The sequence below is a fragment of the Diabrotica virgifera genome, chromosome 9, assembly GCF_917563875.1.
Source record: "Diabrotica virgifera virgifera chromosome 9, PGI_DIABVI_V3a".
Taxonomy (NCBI): domain Eukaryota; kingdom Metazoa; phylum Arthropoda; class Insecta; order Coleoptera; family Chrysomelidae; genus Diabrotica; species Diabrotica virgifera.
This window is the reverse complement of record NC_065451.1, coordinates 6,702,099-6,728,593: the sequence shown is the minus strand read 5'-3', so window position 1 is coordinate 6,728,593 and position 26,495 is coordinate 6,702,099. Positions and strand designations below refer to the sequence as shown.

The 26,495-nt window shown below is 33.7% G+C and overlaps 4 protein-coding genes across 8 annotated transcripts in view; 2 read left to right on the top strand and 2 right to left on the bottom strand.

Annotated features, from left to right (window-relative positions):
• Positions 1–728, bottom strand: part of LOC114325600 (uncharacterized) — a 47,540-nt gene extending 46,812 nt beyond the window's left edge. For 3 of the 4 annotated variants that reach the window (XM_028273700.2, XM_028273701.2, XM_028273702.2), the window contains exons 1-2: positions 567–727; positions 319–411 (exon numbers count right to left, since the gene is read on the bottom strand). In XM_028273700.2, coding sequence (XP_028129501.1) covers positions 319–353 — 35 coding nt within the window. In that variant the 5' untranslated portion in view covers positions 354–411; positions 567–727. Of the gene's footprint in view, positions 1–318; positions 412–566 lie in introns of all 4 variants that reach the window. The other variant, XM_028273703.2, reaches the window with a different exon arrangement.
• The window catches only part of LOC114325602 (heat shock protein 70 A1-like), a 517,012-nt gene extending 508,323 nt beyond the window's left edge, over positions 1–8,689 (top strand). Inside the window, exon 2 of the mRNA XM_050662665.1 lies at positions 7,190–8,689. Within this exon, the coding sequence (XP_050518622.1) occupies positions 7,190–8,562 (1,373 nt within the window). The 3' untranslated portion in view covers positions 8,563–8,689. The remainder of the gene's footprint in view (positions 1–7,189) is intronic.
• A 555-nt stretch (positions 8,690–9,244) lies between these two features.
• Positions 9,245–26,495, bottom strand: part of LOC114325622 (HIV Tat-specific factor 1) — a 33,942-nt gene continuing 16,691 nt past the window's right edge. Inside the window, exons 4-5 of one of the 2 annotated variants that reach the window (XM_050662668.1) lie at positions 21,738–22,124; positions 9,245–9,519 (exon numbers count right to left, since the gene is read on the bottom strand). In XM_050662668.1, the coding sequence (XP_050518625.1) occupies positions 9,313–9,519; positions 21,738–22,124 (594 nt within the window). In that variant the 3' untranslated portion in view covers positions 9,245–9,312. Of the gene's footprint in view, positions 9,520–21,463; positions 22,125–26,495 lie in introns of those variants that run through there. The other variant, XM_050662667.1, reaches the window with a different exon arrangement.
• Positions 18,712–20,908, top strand: LOC114325601 (heat shock protein 70 A2). The gene has a single exon (XM_028273705.2). The coding sequence runs from the start codon at positions 18,838–18,840 to the stop codon at positions 20,779–20,781; it is 1,944 nt and encodes a 647-aa protein (XP_028129506.2). The 5' UTR covers positions 18,712–18,837; the 3' UTR covers positions 20,782–20,908.

The following is a 26,495-nucleotide window of genomic DNA, read 5'->3' as shown; positions in this document are numbered from 1 at the left end:
CAATACAAGTAAAATTGTAACATTGGATTTATAATTAATTAGATAATTAAAAATAATGACGAGTAATATTAGTATTTTCCTTGTTAATATTTAATTAGGCCATCCATTAATGTAGAAACAGTACCCATTATCAAAATATTTCGAGGTCATTTTAAAAGTTTACAATTTTATAGATTTGACATCTACTTTCAGAATCCCCAAAACCAAAATGGTGGCTCACTATTACAATAATTCACGAATTTCTTCACGATAATAATAAATGGCAACGGATAAAAACATTCTGCAAAGCTTTTTAAAACATGGAAATTATATACTTACATTGTGTTATTGTGATAAACGTTATTATACTGCATTATTGCAGTGTGTATTTTGACAGCGAGTCTGGTTTTTAATGGCTTCCAATAGAAAAATCTGCACAAAAAATTAACACCTATTAAAGATCTTTTTTGGAGATTACGAACTATTGCAAAGCAAAACTTAATAATTTTACGCACAATTTCAGCTACTACAAAAATTTTAGGACACGAAAACTAAATTATTTTTATCAGACATATGCAAAACCTCACCTTGCTCCAACCAGGCCGGCCAACAAATGATAGTCAGTGAGACTGCGCAGTGCGCTACGCTGATTCGATCGCTGCGCGGGGTTTCAAAATTTCATGCAGCACGCACATTTGCGCCCTGGACAAAAAAAGTTAATAAAACCACAAATCAATTGCTTTTTATAATTAAAACTGTTTTTAGAAATTAATAATTGCCTATATTTACTGTCTGTCATTCTAAAATTTCAATATTCGATCACGTTGATCAGTTTTTATGAGAGAAGGTAAATTTATTGGGCAGACTAAAAAAATTTTAAGTTAAAAAAATAACTAAGTTATAACTAACGTTATTAATACTATACTTCTTCTTATTTATCTTCCTTCTTTCTTACTTCTTTTTCTTTCATATAGGCAGTACTGCCTGTTTTTCTTCAACGGTGCCTTTCATTTCTGCCCCTAAGTTGTCATTCCATCTTTTCCTTGGGCGTCTTATATATACTTCTTCTGATCTTCTGCCTTATAACGGTGACTTGTCCCTGGCTATTCTTACTATCCTTGATTCAGACATCCTTTATGTCTTCATTCCACTGTTATTTTCTGTTTTTTACCCAGGTATTTACTATTTATATTGTCTACCCCACATCCCAGGCAACCAAGTGACGTCATATAACGTCGAGGAAACGTCAGCTTTGGTTGAATTTATACACGTGTTTGAACATTACGTCATATAGACGTCTTCTGCAGGTGATTATAAATACGTAAGATTAATGACGTTAAAATTACGTTTAAAAAATGTTTTCACTTCAGACAGGCAAGTCTGACGTCACAAAATTGGGAGGAGCTTAAAAAGCTTGTTTGTATTGACTCCAAACTCCAAACAATTTCGTTTATAACGTTGTCCATAAGAAATTTCTCATTTATTGTTTACGTGGTTTGTGTCTTGTGTGATAAAATAAGACTTTTCATTTAGATATTTAGTTGAAGAAACGTGTTAATTGAGAGATTTTTATTCGTTTTTGCCCAGTGAGTTAGTTTAATGCAGTAATTCTTCATGTTAACTATTTGAGGTTATGTTTATTTGTTTTTGATGTATATTTTCTGTTATTGAACTAATTATGTGTTATTGAGTTTAATTAAATTAATTTTAAGCCTACATTTTCGTGTTACCTATTTTTATACTATTTTGAAACATCTGAAAGAGGTCACTTTTTGAAAGTATTAAAGACTTGATTTTACCGACGGCGACGTGTAAAAGTCGTCATCTTTTTGACGTTTGAAAATCGTCACAATCTCGACGTGAAAAAAACGTAGGTACAATGACGTTTTAAAATCGTCACAATTATGACGTCAAATCGATGAGACAAATACACGTGATTTTCAACGTCAGTACTACGTCATAGAAACACGTCAATTAGTCATTTTTATGACGTGTTATCTACGTTATAAAAACGTCGTTTGGTTGCCTGGGATATGCGTCTGATTTCCTCACTTCTTACCCTATCCTGTAGTCCTTTTTCAGCAATCTTTCTTAAGATTTTCATTTCGTTGGTCTTCAGATATCTCCGTGTTTTGCTTGTATCTGGTCTTGTTTCGGCCGTATAAGTCATAACTGGCCTAATAACTGTTATATATATTTGGGCCTTTGTTTCCAATCTAGGTGTTTGTTTATCCAAATTGTGTCGTTTATTCATCTAAACGACACCGACACATTTTATCTTATTTTAAAACTATTTTATATTTAATCGTTACGATTATTTAAAGGTTTTCACCAATGACAAATGGTTTCCACTGTAAACTCCTTTCTGTATTCTTTAATTTCGAATGTGTTTTTTTATTTTAACTTTTCTCCTCTTGTCTTTTTTCCATTCTTTGAACTGTGTGATGTTCTGTGAATATACATATATATAGCGAGCTACAGTGGCGGATGCACAGGGAGGAAAATGGGTAAATTCCCGCCCCCCTTAATTCTCCGCCAACAAAAGAACAAAAGTCCAAAATTGTTGAAACATAAAAATATATCATGAAACTTAAACCATAGACAGACAAATTCAACCCAATAAACCCGCTGTTAGGAAAGTTAAGGGAACTTAATGCAGATAAGACATTATTTATGTATTTTTATTTTATGTATTTCTATACTGTGTTTTCTGTTGTTTGATTATTATTTTCTGAAATCCATGTTCCCAGGTATTTCTGTTCAAGCAGTGCAATTCAAAAAATCAGCAGTTGTGCAGTCAAAAATGTATTAAGGTACGATTCCGACAACGACTGCAGACGGCAACTGCAGACGTCAGTTGCAGTTGTCGCCGCGACAGACGTCACTACTTTGCACTATTAATTTGTATACGTGAGACTGATTCCGACATCTGACTGCAACTGCTGTCCGGCAGAACATCAGCTGCTAATAATTATATTATTATTATTAGATATATTAGATATTCAACACTATTTCCCTACCTCCCTACCTTTGACTCGCTTTGCAGCAAGTTCGCGCCGGCGCGCTTGAGTGTAGTGAGAAACGGTCAACAGCTGTTTTCATTTTCTTTTGTAAATTACAACGCGATTCAAAAACATATTCTGGTGTGCATCACTTTACGATTTGACAGACAAAAAAAAATTGAAAATAAAATTTGACAATACTTTAAACGCGTTTTCTTCAAAACTATTTTTTTTTTTTCAAAGGCTGTAGACATTCACCCCTGTGATGTATCAAACACGTTATAAATAACGTGCACGTTATCCTGCATTTACGTTAAATTCTACAAATTGATGTGTTGTATGACAAATAACTTTTCTCAAAAACGTTATCTGGTAACATAACAGGTTCATTTTAACGGGACCTAATCACCCCTGTGATGTATCAAACACGTTATAAATAACGTGCACGTTATCCTGCATTTACGTTAAATTCTACAAATTGATGTGATGTATGACAAATAACGTTTCTCAAAAACGTTATCTGGTAACATAACAGGTTCATTTTAACGGGACCTATTTAGTAACTCAAAAACTACTTGACCGAACCACCTAGAATTTTGTATATATTTTCATAGACATTCCTTGAGGTAACGTTGTTGAGATATTTTTTGTTTTATGCTTATTTTTTGTTTAACAATAATAAATAAGTTGATTTTCACCCTTTTTGCAAAAAAATCGTTGTTTTGACTTCTGGGTAATATCAAAAAGTCAAAAGTCGATAAAACTAAAAAACTCGACAGCGTTACCTCGAGAAACTGATAACCTAATAAAATCTTTTTGAATTTTTTGTTTACTATGATCCAGTGATGAGTTCTGATGTCCACCGCAAAATACTTTTTTTTTGAGGTGTCACCTCAGGCAAAAATTTGCCACCGCGTTGGCTTATTTTTCAATATTTTTCCTTTTCTCTTGAATAATCTATGCATTGTACTGAATATGCTTATTTAATTTAAAAATAAAATAATTCTACCATACTTAAAAAAATTGATAATGAAATATTGATCTCAACCCCTACGCCACCCCTTAAGTATAGCTATGACACGATTTTGATAGGCAACCCATGCAAGTCGTATTTGTGTATGTACACTGAGCGGCACAAAAAATAGCCACCCCACAAAATGGGTAATTTTTGATGTCGTGAATTTTCTAAATCTGTTGTCCGATTTAAGTGATTTTTTTAACATTTTATAGCCTTATTCTTTAACAATATCGTTGTAATAAAATTATTGCTAGACAGGTAAATGATCGCATTGTATACCGGGTGTACCAATCAAACTGTGTCTTATTCTCAAAGTTCACCACACCCTGTGTAATATTCTAGCATTTATAAAATATTGAAATTAAAACCAAACTATAGCCGCAGGTTTTCTTAACATTCTGTTTTTTGATTCATTCGCTTATGTTGGATAAAAAAGTTAGGTACATACTTTAACAACTAGCCATGTTCTTCATTAACACAGGGTCTTTCTAAATAAGTGCGACAAACTTTAAGGGCTCTATTAGTCTAGGTAACTGGTGGCGCAACTAGTGGGCCCACCAAATTGTGAGCACAGGCAACTGGTGGCCGAGAATAGCCACCAGCAAAAATAATAAAATAAATTGGAATTGGAAAAATAATCAAATGCAATTGGAAACTTGTTTGTTATAAATTTTACGAAAAAAAGTTATTCTTCTAAAAAAGGTATGTCAAAAAAGATGAATTTCGCTCAAGAGTAAAGTATCCTTATATTAAACAATATCGAAAAATGTTTTATAAAAAGTTGTTCGGAATTAAAAGCTATGTTTGAATATGCAATTACATTCTTCTAATTGAAATATTGTGAACTGTAAAAGTACTTTACTCTTGGACGAAATTCATATTTTTTAACATACCTCGTATAGAATTGATAAAAGTTTATATATTATGATTGCATCTTAGATTTTAGACCATATAAAGCTTTTTGTAAAAAATAACTTTTTTCGTAAAATTAATAATAAAATACTTATAGATATTTGTAATAAAATGATGTTGGGTATCCGTAATTTAAACAAAAATTGCAATTTTTTTTTTCAATTAGAATGATGTAATAAAATTAATGCGTCCCAAAACATAGTTTTTTAAATTCTTAACAACTTTTCATAATAACAATTTTCGATGTGAAATCTAAAGGTACCTACTTTAAATACAATTTTTTGACATACCTCGTATAACATAGACTATGCAGAGCATTTTATAAAGAATATTTTTTTTTTTTCGTAAAATTGCTAAGAAAAATGTTTCCCAGATGGTTCCAAGTTACGCAGACATACTGTACCTATATATAAAAGCTCAATTTTTTTAAATTTTCCAATTAATGTCACATTCGGATTCAGCATAATCAAAAACAAAATAGAAAAATTTTTGATCAAGGTAAAGTGATGAATTCACCGATATTTCTAAAATATAAAAAGAGCTTTTCTTGTTTAAACAATGAATAAACAATTAACGGCTAAATCTGCGAGAAGAACTTTTTAATATAGCTTATAAATCAACAAAAAAGGTTTTAGAAAAATATACGCTTGTTAATAGAAAATATAGAAGTTAATAGAAAAGAAATACGAAGCACTCGATTACAATACAAATGAACTAGTGGTGGCCAACACCAGTTGCTCAGTCTAATAGGGTCCATATAACATAATGCCCCGGCTTGGTGGCGCCACCAGACCCGGTTACCCGGCTGGTGGACTGGTTCGGCCATCAGATCGACAACAAATTCTGGTGGCGCAACCAGTTGCCGTAGTCTAATAGGTCTCATTTACTTAAATGCCCCGTGACGTCATGAGCCACTGGTGGAGCAACTTGGTGGCGTCACCAGTTGCCTAATATAATAGCGGCCTAAAGGGCAAATCTGCATAAAAAATAATGGCAGTTTGCTTTATAAACACATGTCGGCAAATGCTTCTTTTCCGAGATACTGGATGTTGAATTATTTTCTTACAAACTGACGATTTATTTATTGCTCTAAAACCGGTTGAGATATGTAAATGAAATTTGGTAGGTTTTAAGATACAGTTATTGCACATTTTTTGACATACAACTAAGAATTTTATATTCACCATTGGCGTGCATGCGGGTAATATTACCCGTCATGTATGAAAAATAAAAAAAATGTTTCATCCGGAAAGTAGATGGGTGCAGGCAGGTCGACCTATATTCGGATCCCGTAATATATGAAGTGATTATTAAACTAATTTTTAATTTTACTTATCTAAAAGCGTTTTAATTAGTCTTCAAATATTTATTTATCAAACTTAAATTTTTATGTCTATTGTTAATCTTTTAAGACTCGCGTGCAATTGATCTTCGTCCGTTCTAGTTCATTCTATTCATGCCTCACCGTACAGCTATTCCCATTGGCTGTTCCAACGATAGGACGAGAATGTTCGACGAACATTCGAGATGATTCGGGTCGATTTTACCGTTTATATAAAAGCGAATCTTTTCGGCGGCATTTCAGATTATTCAAATACAACGACGAGTAAACAAGAGTGATATCAAAGTAGTCAAGCGAATTATTTGACGAAGTTTTTGAAAGTTTTGTGAAGTAAAAGTATTATTGTGTGAAATAACATCAAGAAAATGGTTAAAGTTCCAGCAATTGGTATTGATTTGGGCACCACGTATTCCTGCGTGGGGGTCTGGCAGCATGGAAAAGTGGAAATAATCGCCAACGACCAAGGCAACAGAACAACACCCAGCTATGTTGCTTTTACAGATACAGAGCGTCTCTTAGGAGACGCTGCGAAGAATCAAGTGGCGATGAATCCCAGCAACACAGTCTTTGATGCCAAACGTCTCATCGGCAGAAAGTTTGACGATCCAAAAATCCAGCAAGACATCCAACACTGGTCATTTAAAGTAATTAACCACTGTGGCAAGCCAAAGATTCAAGTTGACTGTAAAGGTGAACAAAAAGTATTTTCTCCAGAAGAAATCAGTTCCATGGTTCTTACGAAAATGAAAGAAACTGCAGAAGCTTATTTGGGAACCACTGTTAGAGATGCAGTTATTACGGTTCCAGCCTATTTTAACGATTCCCAAAGACAAGCCACTAAAGATGCTGGTGCCATCGCTGGTCTCAACGTTTTGAGAATCATTAATGAACCAACAGCAGCAGCCTTAGCTTATGGTCTTGACAAAAATCTGAAAGGTGAAAAGAATGTACTCATCTTCGACTTGGGTGGAGGTACCTTTGATGTTTCCATTTTGACGATCGATGAGGGCTCATTGTTTGAAGTAAGATCCACAGCTGGTGACACTCATCTTGGTGGTGAAGACTTCGATAACAGGTTAGTCAATCATTTCGCTGATGAATTCAAGAGAAAATTCAAGAAAGATCTGAAAAATAATCCAAGAGCCCTTCGACGATTAAGAACAGCTGCAGAAAGAGCCAAGCGTACTTTGTCATCCAGTTCCGAAGCCACTATCGAAATAGACGCTCTTTTCGAGGGTATCGACTTCTATACCAAAATTAGCAGAGCAAGGTTTGAAGAATTGTGTTCAGATCTCTTCAGAGGTACACTACAACCTGTTGAGAAAGCTCTGAATGATGCCAAATTAGACAAAGGACAAATCCACGACATTGTTCTGGTTGGTGGTTCCACACGCATTCCCAAAATCCAACAACTTCTGCAAAATTACTTTAGTGGCAAACCACTAAATCTTTCCATCAACCCAGACGAAGCCGTAGCATATGGAGCAGCTGTGCAAGCCGCAGTATTAAGTGGAGAAACCGATTCGAAGATCCAAGATGTTCTACTGGTTGATGTAGCTCCATTATCATTGGGTATAGAAACTGCAGGAGGAGTTATGAGCAACATAATTTCAAGAAATTCAAGAATTCCATGCAAACAGAGTCAGACGTTTACAACATACGCTGACAACCAACCAGCTGTTACTATTCAAGTTTTTGAAGGCGAGAGAGCCATGACAAAAGATAACAATCGTCTGGGAACATTTGATCTAACTGGCATTCCTCCTGCGCCTCGTGGAGTTCCAAAGATTGAAGTTACTTTCGACCTGGATGCTAATGGTATACTCAACGTTTCCGCCAAAGATACAAGTTCTGGAAATACCCGCAACATCACCATTAAGAATGACAAAGGGCGATTGTCACAACAAGAAATTGACAGAATGTTATCAGAAGCCGAAAAATATAAGGAAGAAGACGAACGCCAGAAAGAGAAAATAGCAGCAAGAAACCAACTTGAAGGGTACGTCTTCCAACTGAAACAAGCTGTACAGGACTGCGGAGACAAATTATCATCTGAAGACAAGTCAGCAATCGAGAGAGAATGCGACAGCTGTCTGAAATGGTTAGATAGCAACACTTTAGCTGACAAAGAAGAATACGAAGACAAACAGAAAGAATTGACAAAAGTATGCAGTCCTATCATGAGCAAATTGTACCAAGGAAGTCAAAATAACAATCAGCATAGTGGTGGAATGCCAGGTGGTTGTGGACAACAATACGGTGGTTTTGGTGGAAGACAAAGTGGTCCCACAGTAGAAGAAGTGGATTAAATTTCTTATAGTCGATCTTATGTTCATATATTGTGATATTAGATTTATTTGTGCCAGACTGTATTAGCATTTAATTTATTTTTTATTGTTAATTATAAATAATAATAAATTATTATTATTTTGTTAATTTGTGTTTTATTTGTACAATGGAGCTATCAGTATCTAACATCGATACACATATCTTTTTAATATCTCTTAATAACAAAATAACTCCTTAACTTTTAATACTTTACTGAAGGGAATTTAAATTTTCTGCTAATTTTTCTTTTCTTTTAGTTAACTAGTTTTGATGGGAAATATGCCACAATTTTACTCAAAAAAATGATTTTATTAACGTTTCGACGCCCAAATCTGATGTCGTTTTCAAAATACAAAAAATATTAATGTTAATAAAATATTAATAAAACGTTAATAAAACCATTTTTTTAGTAAAATTGTGGCTTATTTCCCATCAAAACTAGTTAATTGCAAAAATGCCACAAGAAAGTAGCTTCAGAATAACATTTTCTTTCAGTCTTTTCATTTCAGTTTTCGAAAAACTCTTTTCATTTTTTAGTTTATGTGTTGGCTTTTATTCCTACAATATTTTTAATAATTCCTTGATATATCTCTTTACTGCTAATGTTGGTGACAGAAATTACAGTAGCCTAATAGTCCTGTAGCGAAATTGAAAGAAGAAAAGTAATAAAAAAACAGTAAATTTATTTAATTTCAACATTTTTCATTGTATAACTAGAACTAATTAATAAATTACGAATTACTTTCACTTTTTCCTTTTTCTGTATCGTCAGTACTTTTCTTATTCACTTCCTCGTCTTCTAAAAATTTATCCCAGTTATCCAGCCTTTGCGATATCTCCGAATCAGTCTCCGCCACTTTATACTTCGTCTTCCCGTCCCAAATTTCCGCAGTCAGCTGCCTTTTCATGAACCATCGTCCATTCAACAAAGGAACCACCTGTTCAGCCTCTTCCGGGGTTCCCATATTGATTTGAGCCACCCCTTCTGGATGTCTGTCATATATTTGCACCTTCCTCACCTCGCCATACTTCGAACACTCCTCCCTTAGGTCCTGTTGAAACTCTAAAATTAGGCCTACGTCGACATCAAATATTTTTGGATCGAATAAGTTCTTCACTATTACTACTCTTTAGTGTTTTTCTCTGTCTCCGAGTTTCTTTTCTGGCCTCCAGTCGAACAGCTTCTCTTGTTGCTTCTTTAGTTTCAATTTGTCTTTCTTTTTAATTTTTGGCTTCAGTGAAGGGTCAAAAGTCACCCTTCATTTGAAATTTTTGCTCTTTCCACTGTAATCGTTTGTCCTTTATAATTATAACCATCTATAATACATGTAAATGAAAGAACAAATAGAAACACGAAACATTTCAATAAAAATATTAAAGAACAAACCAAAAAATACAAAGTTAATACAAACGGAATAAAAAATAAAGAGGGAATAGTCATAGTAGAGGACAATGAATATAAGCAGGTAATATATATGGGCAGATCACTACAGATAACTCTTGACGGAGGAATACAGTGGAGAAGAAATGCATGGAAACGGTGGACGAAGAAGTAGACGAAACACACAATGAAATCTTAAAAGAGCCAACAATAGATGAACTCGATGAAGTAATATATAAGAGAAAAAATAGAAGAGCTCCAGGTAAAGACGAAATTAACACGGAACTTATAAAATACGGAGAAAAGGAGCTGAGGGAAAAATACTATCACTATTTATGAAAAGAAGAGAAGATGCCAGCGGACTGGGAGATAGGGCAGGTAAAAATAATACATAAAAAGGAGACCAGCAAATTTGTGAAAATTATAGAGGAATAACATTACTAAGCACATCTTATAAAATATTGATTTCAATAATAAGAAGATTGTCAAAGATCACGAAATAGAGACTGGGACAATTCCAATGGGGATTCACAGAAGGAAGATCAACAATAGATATAGATATACAGAATATACACACAATCAAACAAATAATGGAAAAAACAAACGAAAACAAACTATACTAAATTTACACTCAAGATGCAGTAGAAATAAACAAACCAAGAACGTTAAATGCTACTATAGGAGCACTCCAGAATTATAATTTACAATGTATACTTTGGAAATCCTGATTTGGTATTTACAACTCCATTTATTCTGTTGTCTTTCTTTAATTTCGATGTGTTTTTTATTTTAACGTTTCTCCTGTTGTTTTTCTTTTTTCATTCTTTGAACTGTATGATGTTCTGTGAATATACATATAGCGAGCTACAGTGGCGGATGCACAGGGAGGAAAATGGGGAAATTCCCGCCCCTCGCCAACAAAAGTCCAAAATTATATCATGAAACTTAAACCACAGACAGACAAATTCAACCCAATAAACCCTCTGTTAGGAAAGTTAAGGGAACTTAAATGCAGATAAGTCATTATTGCAATTGAAAAAATCAGCAGTTGTGCAGTCAAAAATGTATTAAGGTACGATTACAACAACGACTGCAGACATCAGTTGCAGTTGTCGCCGCGACAGATGTCACTGCTTTGCACTATTAAGGCCGCGTCTCACCATCAAATAATTTGATCAAACAGTTTGAGCAAACTTGACGTACTTGAGGAAGTACGTCAAAGTGACGTCACAATTGCAGTTTTTTTGAAATTCTAAAAATCTGTGCTCTCACTATCACTCTAGTTTGATCAAATTTTTTGTATTGAGTTGTCTAACTTGTTTGTACTTTATTTAAAATTTAAATTTTTCATTATTATCCACAATGAACACTCAGGATGTGACGTCACTAACTGTCACTTTCAGTTTGCTCAAACCAGTTTGATCAAATTATTTGATGGTGGGACGCGGTCTTAATTTGTATGAGACTGATTCCGACATCTGACTGCAACTGCTGTCCGACAGAACGTCAGTTGCTAATAATTATATTATTATTACATTTTATATTACATTCGATATTCAACACTATCTCCCTACGTGCTTGAGCGTAGTGAGAATCGGTCAACATCTCGTGGGTATAGGGCTTTTCATCGATTGTCATTTGTTTCGAGCTTCTGTCATGTGTCACATAATATTAATACATATACGTCATACGTCTTTGGTTTGTATTATTGTATATACCAATAACGTATGTCGTAGATATATTAATATTATGTGACACATGACAGAAGCTCGAAACAAATGACTGTGAATGAAAAGCCCTATACTGCAAAAAATGACCAAGTCAATTTTTATCGATTTTTAGTTTATGTGACCAAGTCACTCGAAAGAAGTAACCGAATACCTGAAAAAATGCCCAAGGCAAAATTATAAGGTTTGATCCCGCAACACACATAACATACAAATGTCTATGTCTGGGTATGCGTATCAACAGACTGGAAGAAATGAACATGTTGACTTGGTCACTTTTGCATGAAATATGATTGATATTTATTCATGTCAACATTGAACTGGGACAGTTGGATATTATGACTTAATCACTTTTTGATGTTTTAGTTTTACGTATACGTTGTATGTGTATTTGTTGAACGATCACGTGTTGGAAAACACGTTTTATCGTATAAAACAGCAATTTAAGTATTGTGCAGCATAATTTATTTTTAATCTGGGCATTCTTACATGGAAGTAGATTACATGCACAGTGCCATAAAAATGCTAAAAATAATGTTCCAGTACTATGCATGATTGGTTACACATTTTTAGACGGGCCGAAACAAAAAAAAGTGATTCATATAATGTACCGGAACTAAGGTATATATAATGACTTTCTTGATATATGTAAATACCTTAGCTACTAATATTCTTAAAAATAGAACCATTGACGAAAACTGAAATCGTGTTAATTGGTTAAAAATTAAATGTATGCGATATGAAGCAGATACACCGCAATAGGGCTTTTCATCGACTGTCATTTGTTTCGAGCTTCTGTCATTTGTCACATAATATTAATATATCTACGCCATACGTCTTTGGTTTGTATCATTCCAGATACCAATAACGTATGACGTAGATATATTAATATTATGTGACACATGACAGAAGCTCGAAACAAATGACTGTGAATGAAAAGCCCTATTATTATTTAAGTACAACTATAGTGATCCAGAGTTTCTTATATCCAATGTATTTGGACATACTAAACGAGTTATAAATCCTATAAAAGATTCAACTACTATTATACTCCAAAGAAATTCGTATTTCTAAACTTAAAAAGCAGGGTCTTCTAAAATTGTGTAAGACAGGAACAACTCCACCTGGATTCCATCCTTGGGTACCAGTCAATACCATCAGTGAGTGGAAATATGTTGCTCCAGAGCCATCAGTATTGTCCGATTCGGATTCAGATTAGTTCAACTTCTCCTATTCGGATTCAGATTAATTCTATTAGAGAAACTTTTACATTTTTGTTATTATTTTCCAATTTAAAAAATAAAGTAAATGTTTTTATTTGAAACTTCAGCCTTACACTGTAAATAAATAAAATTAGAAGTATTTTCCTTGCGTTTTATTATTGATCAATAACCATCTTTTTGTGACCACGATTTAAATTTGAGCAAATTTCTGCATCAAAAAGTGACCAAGTCAATTTTTTTTTCTAAAAACGAAAAGGTTATTGCAATTTTTAGAGCTATTTAGAATCACTAAGTTCAACCATTTAATACCTAGAAAGAAAAAATACATATCCTTTTAAAATGATTAAAAAAAAATTAAAAAAAAATTACAGAATATTCAACATCGATTATCTCGAAACCGTGATATTTGACTTGGTCAGTTTTTGCAGTATGCCCACGATCTGTTCTCATTTTCTTTTATTAGTGTAGGAAACAAAGGTTGAACCTTGCAAAATGGACACAAGTCCGGTTTTATTTTTTTTCTGGTATATCAAGGGGTGCTTATTATAAGACTAACTTTTTCTGAAAAAATTTCGCCCCGGAACCTCCCTTTTCACCCCTTTAAAGGGAATAATTTGTGGTTTTTGCGGAACGTAGCCCTTCCTGTAACTTTTACAAAAAATTTCTTTTATAGAAATATGAAGAGGACTATATTTTCTACGATTTATTTCCAACACCATCTCTCTATCATCCACCGTTAAGTGGGGATGGCGCCCTAAAGTTGTCAAGTTTTTAAAAAAGATGTTTTTTAAAAAAATATATTTTTCCCTAACTGTAACGGAAATTAAGAAGAAATCCTGCGGCAATTATTCACAAATAATTGACTGATTTTTTGGTATAGGATTCACTTAAGAGTAATTGCCCTTTTTTTAATTACAGGGTGTTACATTTTAAAAAACCTCTTTTTATACCATCTGAACCGTTTATGCTAGAGTAAATAGACTTTCAGCGATTACCCATGTACTGGTGTTATTTACAAATTTGTATAATGCACCCCCATTTTTTCCCCGGAACCACCCCAAAAAAAAGAAGAATTAATAAATAAATTGATTTTCTTGGAATCCTTCACACACAATGCCCTTTATTAATATGCTTTATATATCATTTTGTGGACGTTATTATTACCCATGCATGGACACCAAAAGCAATTTCCTAGTGCAACCCCTGTAGCAAAAAAAATAAATAAAATGGGGCGTTGAAAATTTTTTTTTGTTTTTTGCTTTTTGATCCATATGGGCATATGCCTCATCAATAGTGCTTTTCAAAAATATATATGGTTATTGCAACATCTCTGCGAAAACCACCCCTATCCTTGAAAATATACTGCAGAAACTACCCCTATCCCTTGGCGAGCATGTTTTTACGATTTTCTCATTACCTATGTATTCTTTTTAAACAAAACTTATACAAGGTTAAAGATCACTATTTACTCTAAAAATTATGTCCTATTCATTTTTTCGTATAAGCAACCGTTACGGCACAGTGGCGCCGTAAACCTCATATATGCTTTGGCGGGCTCCAGTTTTTGTTTATTTTTTCGTCATCTGTTCGTTTTATTGATAAAGTACTTATGCAAAATAAAACAACACAGTGTAACCTACAAATTATGACTTATGCACATTTTACATTCTTTGCTCCCCAAAGCCACAGTGGTGGCCCAAAATAAATTTTTGCATATTTTCGCCACCTACATGCATTTTATTGCATTAATGCTACCTTAACAGCACAATATTTACCCTTAGGTGGTCGCTACGCAGCGGCGGATCCAGGGAGGGGTGATGGGGGTGATCACCTCCGCCCCCCTCTCAAACCAAGTGATATTATATTCAAAGATTATAAAAATATTCATTAATTTTTATAGAAATTTAACCAATTGGCACCCCCCTCTTAATTAACGATGCTGGATCCGCCACTGTCGCTAAAGCATAAAAAGTCATTCTTATAAAAATAATATTAATATAATATAAGTATTTCTATAAAAATAAATGAATATTTTTATAATCTTCAAATATAATATCACTTGGTTTGAGAGGGGTGGGGGTGATCGCCCCCATCACCCCTCCCTGGATCCGCCACTGCTTAGCGACCACTTAGGGGTGAATATTGTGCTATTAAGGTAGCATTAACGCAATAAAATGCGTGTAGGTGGCGAAAATATGAAAAAATTTATTTTGGGCCACCACTGTAGCTTTGGGGAGCAAAGAATGTAAAATGTGCATAGGTCATGATTTGTAGGTTACACTGTGTTGTTTTATTTTACATAAGTACTTTATCAATAAAACAGATGACGAAAAAATAATCAAAAACTGGAGCCCGTCAAAGCATATATGAGGTTTACGGCGCCACTGTGCCGTAACGGTTGCTTAAACGAAAAAAATGAATAGGACCTAATTTTTAGAGTAAATAGTGGTCTTTAACCTTGTATAAGTTTTGTTTAAAAAAAATGAATAGGTAATGAGAAAATCGTAAAAACATGCTGGATAAGGTATAGGGGTAGTTTCTGCAGTATATTTTCAAGGATAGGGGTGGTTTGCGCAGGGATGTTGCAATAACCATATATATTTTTGAAAAGCACTATTGATGAAGCATATGCCCATGTGGATCAAAAAGCAAAAAACAAAAAAAAATGTTCAACCCCCCATTTTATTTATTGTTTTTGGCTACAGGGGTTGCACTAGGAAATCGCTTTTAGTGTCCATGCATGGGTAATAATAACTTTCACAAAATGATATATGAAGCATATTAATTAAGGGCATTGTGTGTGAAGGATTCCAAGAAAATCACTTTATTTATTAATTCTTCTTTTTTTTGGGTGGTTCCGGGGAAAAATGGGAGTGCATTATACAAATTTGTAAATAACACCAGTACATGGGTAATCGCTAAAAGTCTTTTTACTCTAGCATAAACGGTTCACATGGTATAAAAAGGGGTTTTTTAAAATGTAACACCCTGTAATTAAAAAAAGGGCAATTACCCTTAAGTGAAACCTATACCAAAAAATCAATCATCTATTTGTGAATAATCTCCGCAGCATTTATTTTTAATTTCCATTACAGTTAGGGAAAAATATATATTTTTTAAAAACATCATTTTTAAAAACTTGTCAACTTTGGGGCGCCACCCTTGCTAAACGGTGGATGATAGAGAGATGCTGTCGGAAATAAATCGTAGAAAATATAGTCCTCTTCATATTTCTATAAAAGAAATTTTTTGTAAAAGGTACAGGAAGGGCTACGTTCTGCAAAAACCATAAATTACCCCCTTTAAAGGGGTGAAAAGGGGGGTTCCGGGGCGAAATTTTTTCAGAAAAAGTTAGTCTTATAATAAGCACCCCTTGATATGCCAGAAAAAAAAATAGAACCGGACTTGTGTCCATTTTGCAAGGTTCAACCCCTGTTTCCTACACTATATATACAATACATACTTTAAACGCGTTTTCCTCAAAACTGTTTTTTCAAAGGCTGTAGATATTGTAACTCAAAAACTACTTGACCGACCCACCTAGAATTTTGTATATACTTCTTTAGACATTCCTATATAGGTAACACCGTCGAGATATTTTTTTGTTTTATGTTTATTTTTTGTTTAACAATAATAAATAAGTTAATTTTCACCCTTTTTTTGCAAAAAAAATCGTTGTTTTGACTTCTGAGTAATATCAAAAAGTCAAAAGTCCATAAAACTAAAAAAACTCGACAGCGTTACCTCGAGAAACTCATAAGCTAATAAAATCTTTTTGAATTTTTTGTTTACCATGATCCAATTATGAGTTATAATGTCCACCGCAAAATTCTTTTTTTTTGAGGTGTCTTTAAAAATTGGCATCCGTTGGCTTAGTTTTCAATATTTTTCCTTTTCTCTTGAATAATCTATGAATTGTACTGAATATGCTTATTTAATATAAAAATAAAATAATTCCACCATACTTTAAAAAAATGTGATAATGAAATATTGATTTCAACCCCTACGCCCCCCTTAAGGATAGCTATGACACGATTTTGATAGGCAACCCATGCAAGTCGTATTTGTGGTTGTATGAAATTTAATAAAAAAAAATGTTTCATCCGGAAAGCAGATGGTTTCAGGTCGACCTATATTCGGACCCGTACTATATGAAGTGATTAAACTATTAAACTAATTATCAATTTTATTTATCTAAGAGCGTTTATAATACAGTGCGTCCATAAAGTAACGCATAAATTCATTATTTCGTAAACCGGCGACTTTAAAGAAAAATCCCGAAACAGGTCGATTTTTATTTTTAATTTCCGATTTTTTGGCATATACATCATACTAGTGACGTCATCCATCTGGTCGTGATGACGTAATAGTTGATTTTTTTTAATGAGAATAGGGGTCATGTTATAGCTCATTTGAAAGGGTATTCAATTCTCTATTCCCTAATATAAACATTAACATAATTATTTATACAAGGTGTTCAAAAAAACATTTTTTTAATTAAAATAATTGAAACAAAAAGAAGAATGTATGTAATTTATCTAATTCAAAATACGTTTTAATGTTGTCAGAAAACAGGAAAAAAATGTTTATTTGACAAATAAATATTGTTTTTCGCTTAAATTCAGTGTTAAAGCTGCCACCCACTACCTCTTGCCAGTTTGAACATTCCGTTCAAGCGAAAATCAATGTTTATTTGTCAAATAATTTTTTTTTTCTGTTTACTGATAGTAGGAAAACGCATTTTGAATTAAATAAATTACATACATTCTTCTTTTTGTCTCAATTATTTTAATTTAAAAAATATTTTTCTGAACACCCTGTATAAATAAATATGTTAATGTTTACATTAGTGAATAGAGAATTGAATACCCTTTCAAATGAGCTATCACATGACCCCTATTCTCATTTAAAAAAATCATCGATTACGTCATCACGCCCAGATGGATGACGTCACTACTATGATATATATGCCAAAAAATCGGACATTAAAAACAAAAATCGACCTGTTTTGGGATTTTTCTTTAAAGTTGCCGGTTTACAAAATGATGAATTTATGCGTTACTTTATGGACGCACTGTATAATTAGCCTTCAAATATTTATTTATCAAACTTAAATTTTTGTCTATTGTTAATCTTTTAACACTCGCGTCACAGCATAGAAAACGCAACAGCAGTGACACACTAGTAGGCGGGAAAAGTTCGCGCACTATTACGGCGCAGATCGTCGGCCATTTTGTGCGTAGTACCAGACAATGTAGAAAATCGACAGTGTTGCCGATTTGTACATAATTATCAGATTTACTTAACTTTTATGACATTCTGATAATATTAAATATTTTTTAACATAATTTTATACGTATGCCTGTAAGAATTATGTCAATAATTGGGACATAACACAAAATATTGACGATGAATGGCGATTGTATTGTTAATCTTTTGCATAAATTCCAGAAATTATTCAAAAAGAATCTCTCACGAGTAATAAAGTTGGTGACATCGGCAACACTGATGAACTAACACATCACATCACCACTGAGATGTACTACGCGAAAAACGGCGACCCTGTACTTTTCAACTTCAAAGGCGGCATCAGGGAGTGTCCTTGCTGGTTTCGTTTATTATGCTGTGCTCGCGTGCAATTGATCTTCGCCCATTCTAGTTCATTCTATTCATGCCTCACCGTACAGCTAATTAATTTCCATTGGCTGTTCCAACGATAGGACGAGAATGTTCGAAGAACATTCGAGATGATTCGGGTCGATTTTACCGTTTATATAAAAGCGAATCGCTTCGGAGGCATTTCAGATTATTCAAATACAACGACAAGTAGACAAGTGATATCAAAGTAGTCGAACGAATTATTGAACTAAGTTTTTGAAAGTTTTGTGAAGTAAAAGTATTATTGTGTGAAATTACATCAAGAAAATGGTTAAAGTTCCAGCAATTGGTATTGATTTGGGCACCACGTATTCCTGCGTGGGGGTCTGGCAGCATGGAAAAGTGGAAATAATCGCCAACGACCAAGGCAACAGAACAACACCCAGCTATGTTGCTTTCACAGATACAGAGCGTCTCTTAGGAGACGCTGCGAAGAATCAAGTGGCGATGAATCCCAGCAATACAGTATTTGATGCCAAACGTCTCATCGGCAGAAAGTTTGACGATCCAAAAATCCAACAGGACATCCAACACTGGCCATTTAAAGTTGTCAACGACTGTAGCAAGCCAAAGATTCAAGTTGACTATAAAGGTGAACGAAAAACATTTGCTCCAGAAGAAATCAGTTCGATGGTTCTTATCAAAATGAAAGAAACTGCAGAAGCTTATTTGGGAACCAGTGTTAGAGACGCAGTTATTACAGTTCCAGCCTACTTTAACGATTCCCAAAGACAAGCTACAAAAGATGCAGGTGCCATCGCTGGTCTCAACGTTTTGAGAATCATTAATGAACCAACAGCAGCAGCCTTGGCTTATGGTCTTGACAAAAATCTGAAAGGTGAAAAGAATGTACTGATCTTCGACTTGGGTGGAGGTACCTTTGATGTTTCCATTTTGACGATCGATGAGGGCTCATTGTTTGAAGTAAGATCCACAGCTGGTGACACTCATCTTGGTGGTGAAGACTTCGATAACAGGTTAGTCAATCATTTCGCTGATGAATTCAAGAGAAAATTCAAGAAAGATCTGAAAAATAATCCAAGAGCCCTTCGACGATTAAGAACAGCTGCAGAAAGAGCCAAGCGTACTTTGTCATCCAGTTCCGAAGCCACTATAGAAATAGACGCTCTTTTCGAGGGTATCGACTTCTATACCAAAATTAGCAGAGCAAGGTTTGAAGAATTGTGTTCAGATCTCTTCAGGGGTACACTACAACCTGTTGAGAAAGCCCTGAATGATGCCAAATTAGACAAGGGACAAATCCACGACATTGTTCTGGTTGGTGGTTCTACACGTATTCCCAAAATCCAACAACTTCTGCAAAATTACTTTAGTGGTAAAGCACTAAATCTTTCCATCAACCCAGACGAAGCCGTAGCATATGGAGCAGCTGTCCAAGCCGCAGTATTAAGTGGAGAAACTGATTCGAAGATCCAAGATGTTCTACTGGTTGATGTAGCTCCATTATCATTGGGTATAGAAACTGCAGGAGGAGTTATGACCAACATAATTACAAAAAATTCAAGAATTCCATGCAAACAGAGTCAGATGTTTACAACATACGCTGACAACCAACCAGCTGTTACTATTCAAGTTTTTGAAGGCGAGAGAGCCATGACAAAAGATAACAATCGTCTGGGAACATTTGATCTAACTGGCATTCCTCCTGCACCTCGTGGAGTTCCAAAGATTGAAGTTACTTTCGACCTGGATGCCAATGGTATACTCAACGTTTCAGCCAAAGATATAAGTTCAGGTAATACCCGTAACATCACCATAAAGAATGACAAAGGGCGGTTGTCACAACAAGAAATTGACAGAATGTTATCAGAAGCCGAAAAATATAAGGAAGAAGACGAACGACAGAAAGAGAAAATAGCAGCAAGAAACCAATTTGAAGGGTACGTCTTCCAACTGAAACAAGCTGTACAGGACTGCGGAGACAAATTATCATGTGAAGACAAGTCAACAATCGAGAGAGAATGCGAAAGCTGTCTGAAATGGTTAGATAGCAACACTTTAGCAGACAAAGAAGAATATGAAGAGAAACGGAAAGAATTGACAAAAGTATGCAGTCCTATCATGACCAAATTATACCAAGGAAGTCAAAACAATAATCAACAAAGTGGTGGAATGCCAGGTGGTTGTGGACAACAATATGGTGGTTTTGGTGGAAGACAAAGTGGTCCCACAGTAGAAGAAGTGGATTAAATTTCTTATAGTCCATCTTATGTTCATATATTGTGATATTAGATTTATTTGTGCCAGACTGTATTAGTATTTGATTTATTTTTTATTGTTAATTGTAAATAATAATAAATTATTATTATTTTGTTAATTTGTGTCTTATTTGTACATTGGAGCTATCAGTATCTAACATCGATGCACTTATATCTTTTTAATAACTCTTAATAATAAAATAACTCCTCAACTTTTAATACTTTACTGAAGGAATTTAAATTTTCTGCTAATTTTTCTTTTCTTTTAGTTAACTAGTTTTGATGGGAAATATGCCACAATTTTACTAAAAAAATGATTTTATTAACGTTTCGACGCCCAAATCTGATGTCGTTGCCAAAATACAAAAAATATTAATGTTAATAAAATATTAATGAAACGTTAATAAAACTATTTTTTTTAGTAAAATTGTGGCTTATTTCCCATCAAAACTAGTTAATTGCAAATATGCCACAAGAAAGTAGCTTCAGAATAACATTTTCTTTTAGTCTTTTCATTTCAGTTTTCGAAAAACTCTTTTCATTTTTTAGTTTATGTGTTTGCTTTTATTCCTACAATATTTTTAATAATTCCTTGATATATCTCTTTACTGCTAATGTTGGTGACAGAAATTACAGTAGCCTAATAGTCCTGTAGCGAAATTGAAAGAAAAAAGTAATAAAAAACAGTAAATTTATTAAATTTTAACATTTTTCATTGTATAACTAGAACTAATTAATAAATTACGAATTACTTTCACTTTTTCCTTTTTCTGTATCGTCAGTACTTTTCTTATTCACTTCCTCGTCTTCTAAAAACTTATCCCAGTTATCCAGCCTTTGCGATATCTCCGAATCAGTCTCCGCCACTTTATACTTCGTCTTCCCGTCCCAAATTTCTGCAGTCAGCTGCCTTTTCATGAACCATCGTCCATTCAACAAAGGAACCACCTGTTCAGCCTCTTCCGGGGTTCCCATATTGATTTGAGCCACCCCTTCTGGATGTCTGTCATATATCTGCACCTTCCTCACCTCGCCATACTTCGAACACTCCTCCCTTAGGTCCTGTTGAAACTCTAAAATTAGGCCTACGTCGACATCAAATATTTTTGGTTCGAATAAGTTCTTCACTATTACCACTCTTTCGTGTTTTGCTCTGTCCCCGAGTTTCTTTTCTGGCCTCCAGTCGAACAGCTTCTCTTGTTGCTTCTTTAGTTTCAATTTGTCTTTCTTTTTCTTCATTTTTGGCTTCAGTGAAGGATCAAAGTCACCCTTCATTTGAAATTTTGCTCTTTCTACTTTAATAGTTTGTCCTTTATAATTATAACCATCTAATACCTGTAAATGAAAGAACAAATAGAAACAGGAAACATTTCAATAAAAATATTAAAGAACAAACCAAAATAGAAAGGTAACACAAACGGAATAAAAAATAAAGAGGGGATAGTCATAGTAAAGAACAATGAATATAAGCAGGTAATATATGGGCGGATCACTACAGAGAACTCTTGACGGAGGAATACAGTGGAGAAGAAATGCATGAAAACGGTGGACGAAGAAGTAGACGAAATACACAATCAAATCTTAAATGAGCCAACAATAGATGAACCCGAGGAAGTAATACAGAGGTGCAAAAATGGAAAAGCTCCAGGTAAAGACGAAATTGACATGGGGAGGAAGGAAGCTGAGGGAAAAAATACTATCACTATTGAAAATACATGGGAAGAAGAGAAGATGCCAGAGGACTGGGAGATAGGGCAGGTAATAACAATATATACAAAGGGAGACCAACAAAAGGCCTAGTTGGGTAAGATGATGAAAAATGCCCCCAACTCCATTCGAATTCTATATAGGACACCATTTAGCACATATAGAGAAACTCACTTTCTGAAATTTTTAGCCCCCTAGGTGGTCACGTGACCCACCTAGAGCCTAATTAGGCTTTTTATGTTTTTATTTTTTATCTCAGCCGCATCGAGAGCTAGCGAAAAACTTTAAATAAAAAAGTTGTAGGTTTCAAAAATTTCAGTCCAAAATTTTTTTTTTTAATTTTTGGCGTGAAATTTAAATTTTAGGACGATTTTAAAATTTTAAATGAGCGTAAAAAAATAACGAAGACATTTATAAAAAATTTATAACGTGTATTTTTGCATAATGTATCACCCTGAATTTTTTCAGATTTTTAAAATTGGTGAAACGTACATTTAAAAATAAAAAACCGCATTTTTTGTTTTTTCCCGCTTTTTGATACAATTTTATACATGGTGTTTAAAAAAAGGTAACACCGTCACTAGGATAGATAAAAAACTGAAAAACAATTGGGGTTGGCTTAATAAAAAATGTTTGTAATGTCATCCATTTTCAAGATACAGGGCGTTGAAAAAAACAAAATTTTACACATTTTTTACGATTTTGCCTAAACTACTGGCAACCTTGTAATAATATTTGGCAGGTTTTAAGAGGTAGTTATTGTGCATTTTTTGACATACAATTAAGAATTTTTTATTCATCATTGGCGCGCATACGGGTAATGGTCTAACCTTTTTAAAGAAAAAAAGGTAGTACGCCACTGACATATTTCAAATTAACAATCATTATTGAATTCTTCGTTGCATTTGTGACAAAAAATCTATCTTCCCTTTTTTTCATACGACGCGCCGTTTTCATGCAAAAAGTAAAATATCTTAATACATACTTCCAAAGTATGTATTACAATTAAGTTTTTATGGATGTACGAGTATTGGGACCGTGCAAGTTCGGCAAAGCGACCCCTATTTCTACGCTCTGCAACTTTATTCTCACTTTTAATTACATTGTCCAATTATATTAGTCCTGGTTACTGGATAATTGTCAAGGCCATAGCCCAAAAAAATAATAAGAAGAAAAAATAAGATTCAGGTTATGTTATCAAAACGTAAACAATTGTATGTAGTAAATAAAATTAGTTATTAAAATGCAGTACTGCAAGCAAAATACAATTAATTAAATTTACCTTTATTGTATAATAATTGCATATCGTATCAATATTGTGGAGCAATATAAAATTTTTCTGCTTCAATGACAGAAGGTATGAAATATACGTCAATTTGACAATTTCAATTGACAATATGAATTATTTAAGATAGTTGCAATATTTCTCTGCGACTCGCGCACGGTAGTTTCTCGTTTCCCTTCCAAGTACTTGCACACCGTGAATACTTAACATAGTAGTTCGAATAAGTACTTTGTAAGGGTTAAGATGTTTTATTTCTTGCATAAAAATGGCGCGTACCTGAAAAATTGGGAAGATAGATTTTTTATCACAAATGAAACGAGGAATTCAAAAACGATTGCTAATTTGAAATATATCAGTGGCGTACTATTTTTTTTTCTTTAAAAAATTCAGACCATTACCCGTACGCGCGCCAATGATGAATATAAAATTTTTAATTGTATATCAAAAAATGCACAATACCTACCTCTAAAAAGCTGCCAAATTTTATTACAATGTTGCCAGTAGTTTCGGCAAAATCGTAAAAAATGTGTAAAACTTTGTTTTCTTCAATGTAGGTATCTTGAAAATGGATGGAATTACAAAAATTTTTTATTAAGCAAACCCCAATTGTTTTTCAGTTTCTTATCTATGCTAGTGACGGTGTTACCTTTTTTAAACACCATGTATAAAATTGTATCAAAAAGCGAAAAAAAAAACAAAAAATGCGGTTTTTAATTTTTAAAAGTATGTTTCACCAATTTTAAAAATCTGGAAAAAATCAGGGTGAAATACTATGCAAAAATACACGTTATAAATTTTTTTCGTGAAAACGAATGTCTTAGTTATTTTTTTATACTCATTTAAAATTTTAAAATTGTCCTAAAATTTAAATTTCCGCCAAAAATAAAAAAAAAATTCCGACAGAACTTTTAGAAACTTACAACTTTTTTATTTAAAGTTTTTCGCTAGCTCTTGATGCGGCTGAGATAAAAAATAAAAACATAAAAAGCCTAATTAGGCTCTAGGTTTGTCACGTGACTACATAGGGGGCTAAAAATTTCAGAAAGTGAGTTTCTCTGTATGTGCTAAACGGTGACCTATTGGGACCGTGCAAGTTCGGCAAAGCGACCTCTATTTCTACGCTCTGTACTTTTTTTCGCACTTTTAATTATATTGGCCAATTATATTAGTCCTGGTTGCTGGATAATTGTCAAGACCATAGTCCAAAAAAATAATAAGAAGAAAAAATAAGATGCAGGTTATGTTTATCAAACGTAAACAATTGACCATTCCAAATCACGTGATATAATATGGCCGGCAGTGGGCAAAAATTTAATACTATATATAGGGTTTACGTTTACATCAGTTTTTGTAAAGAATATCCTGTTTGGTTTTGTTTTTTATTGTTAATTGTGCACCGAAATTGTGATAGCAAATAAATATAAACTAGTTTATCGCCTACAGAACTGAATTATCCCATAGTAGTTATTGACACAAACTGGTAACTAATATGGGATAATTCAGTTCTGTAGGCGATAAACCACTTCATATTTAATTTGTTATCATAATTTCGCAGATTTCTCTACACAATTAACATAAAAAACAACCAAACAGGATTTTCTTTACAAATTAATGTCGATGTAAGGTTAGATTTTGCCCACACCCGGCCATGTTTGACGTTTCATTGGAATGCCTAATTGTATGTAGTAAATAAAATCAGTTATTAAAATGCAGTACTGCAAGCAAAATACAATTAATTAAATTTACCTTTATATAATAATTGCATATCATATCAATAATGTGGAGCAATATATAATTTTTCTGAGTCAATGACAGAAGGTATGAAATATACCTAAATTTGACAATTTCAATTGACAATATGAATTATTTAAGATAGTTGCAATATTTCTCCGCGACTCGCGCACGGTCGTTTCTCGTTTCCCTTTCCAAGTACTTGCACACCGCGAATATGGAATTCGAATTGAGTTGACATTTTTCATCATCTTACCCGGCTAGGCCCTTTGTGAAAATTATAGAGGAATAACATTACTAAGCACAACATAATAAAATATTGACTTCCGTAATAAGAAGAAGATTGCCAAAGATCATGAAGAAGAGAGTGGGACAATACCAATGTGGATTCACAGAGGGAAGATCAACAATAGATATACACACACAATTAAACAACTAATGGAAAAAGCAAACGAAAACAAACTAGAATTAGAAATGCTATTCATCGACTTTAAACAAGCATTTGATTCGATTAAAAGAAAAACATTAATGATAGCCCTGGAAAAATTTAAAATTCCACATACTCTCAGAAAATTAATAAATATGACAATGAGACCTACCAAAATTAGCATAAAGATGCAAAGAGGAGAGACAGATGAACTCATTATAAATAAAGGAGTGAAACAAGGAGGTGCCTTATCCACAACACTGTTTAATCTAGCTTTAGAATATGTACTACGAAATACAAACAAAGGGAACCTAAAAACAAGAGGTGGACAAATAATCGCTTACGCAGACGATATTGTTATTATTGCAAAGAATAGAACCATAATGAAAGAAATGCTAGAAGAAATAAAAGAGAAAGGGGAGACAATGGGACTCGGATTAAATCAAGAAAGGGCAAACATATTAAGACTAGGGAAAACACCAATAAAAGGAACAACCAAAATAAGGAATTCAGAGTTTGAAGATGTAGAACATTTCAAATACCTGGGAATGAAAAT

Excerpts from the sequence above, each read along its gene's own strand:
- LOC114325601 (XM_028273705.2), top strand. The coding sequence starts at position 18,838 with ATGGTTAAAGTTCCAGCAATTGGTATTGATTTGGGCACCACGTATTCC.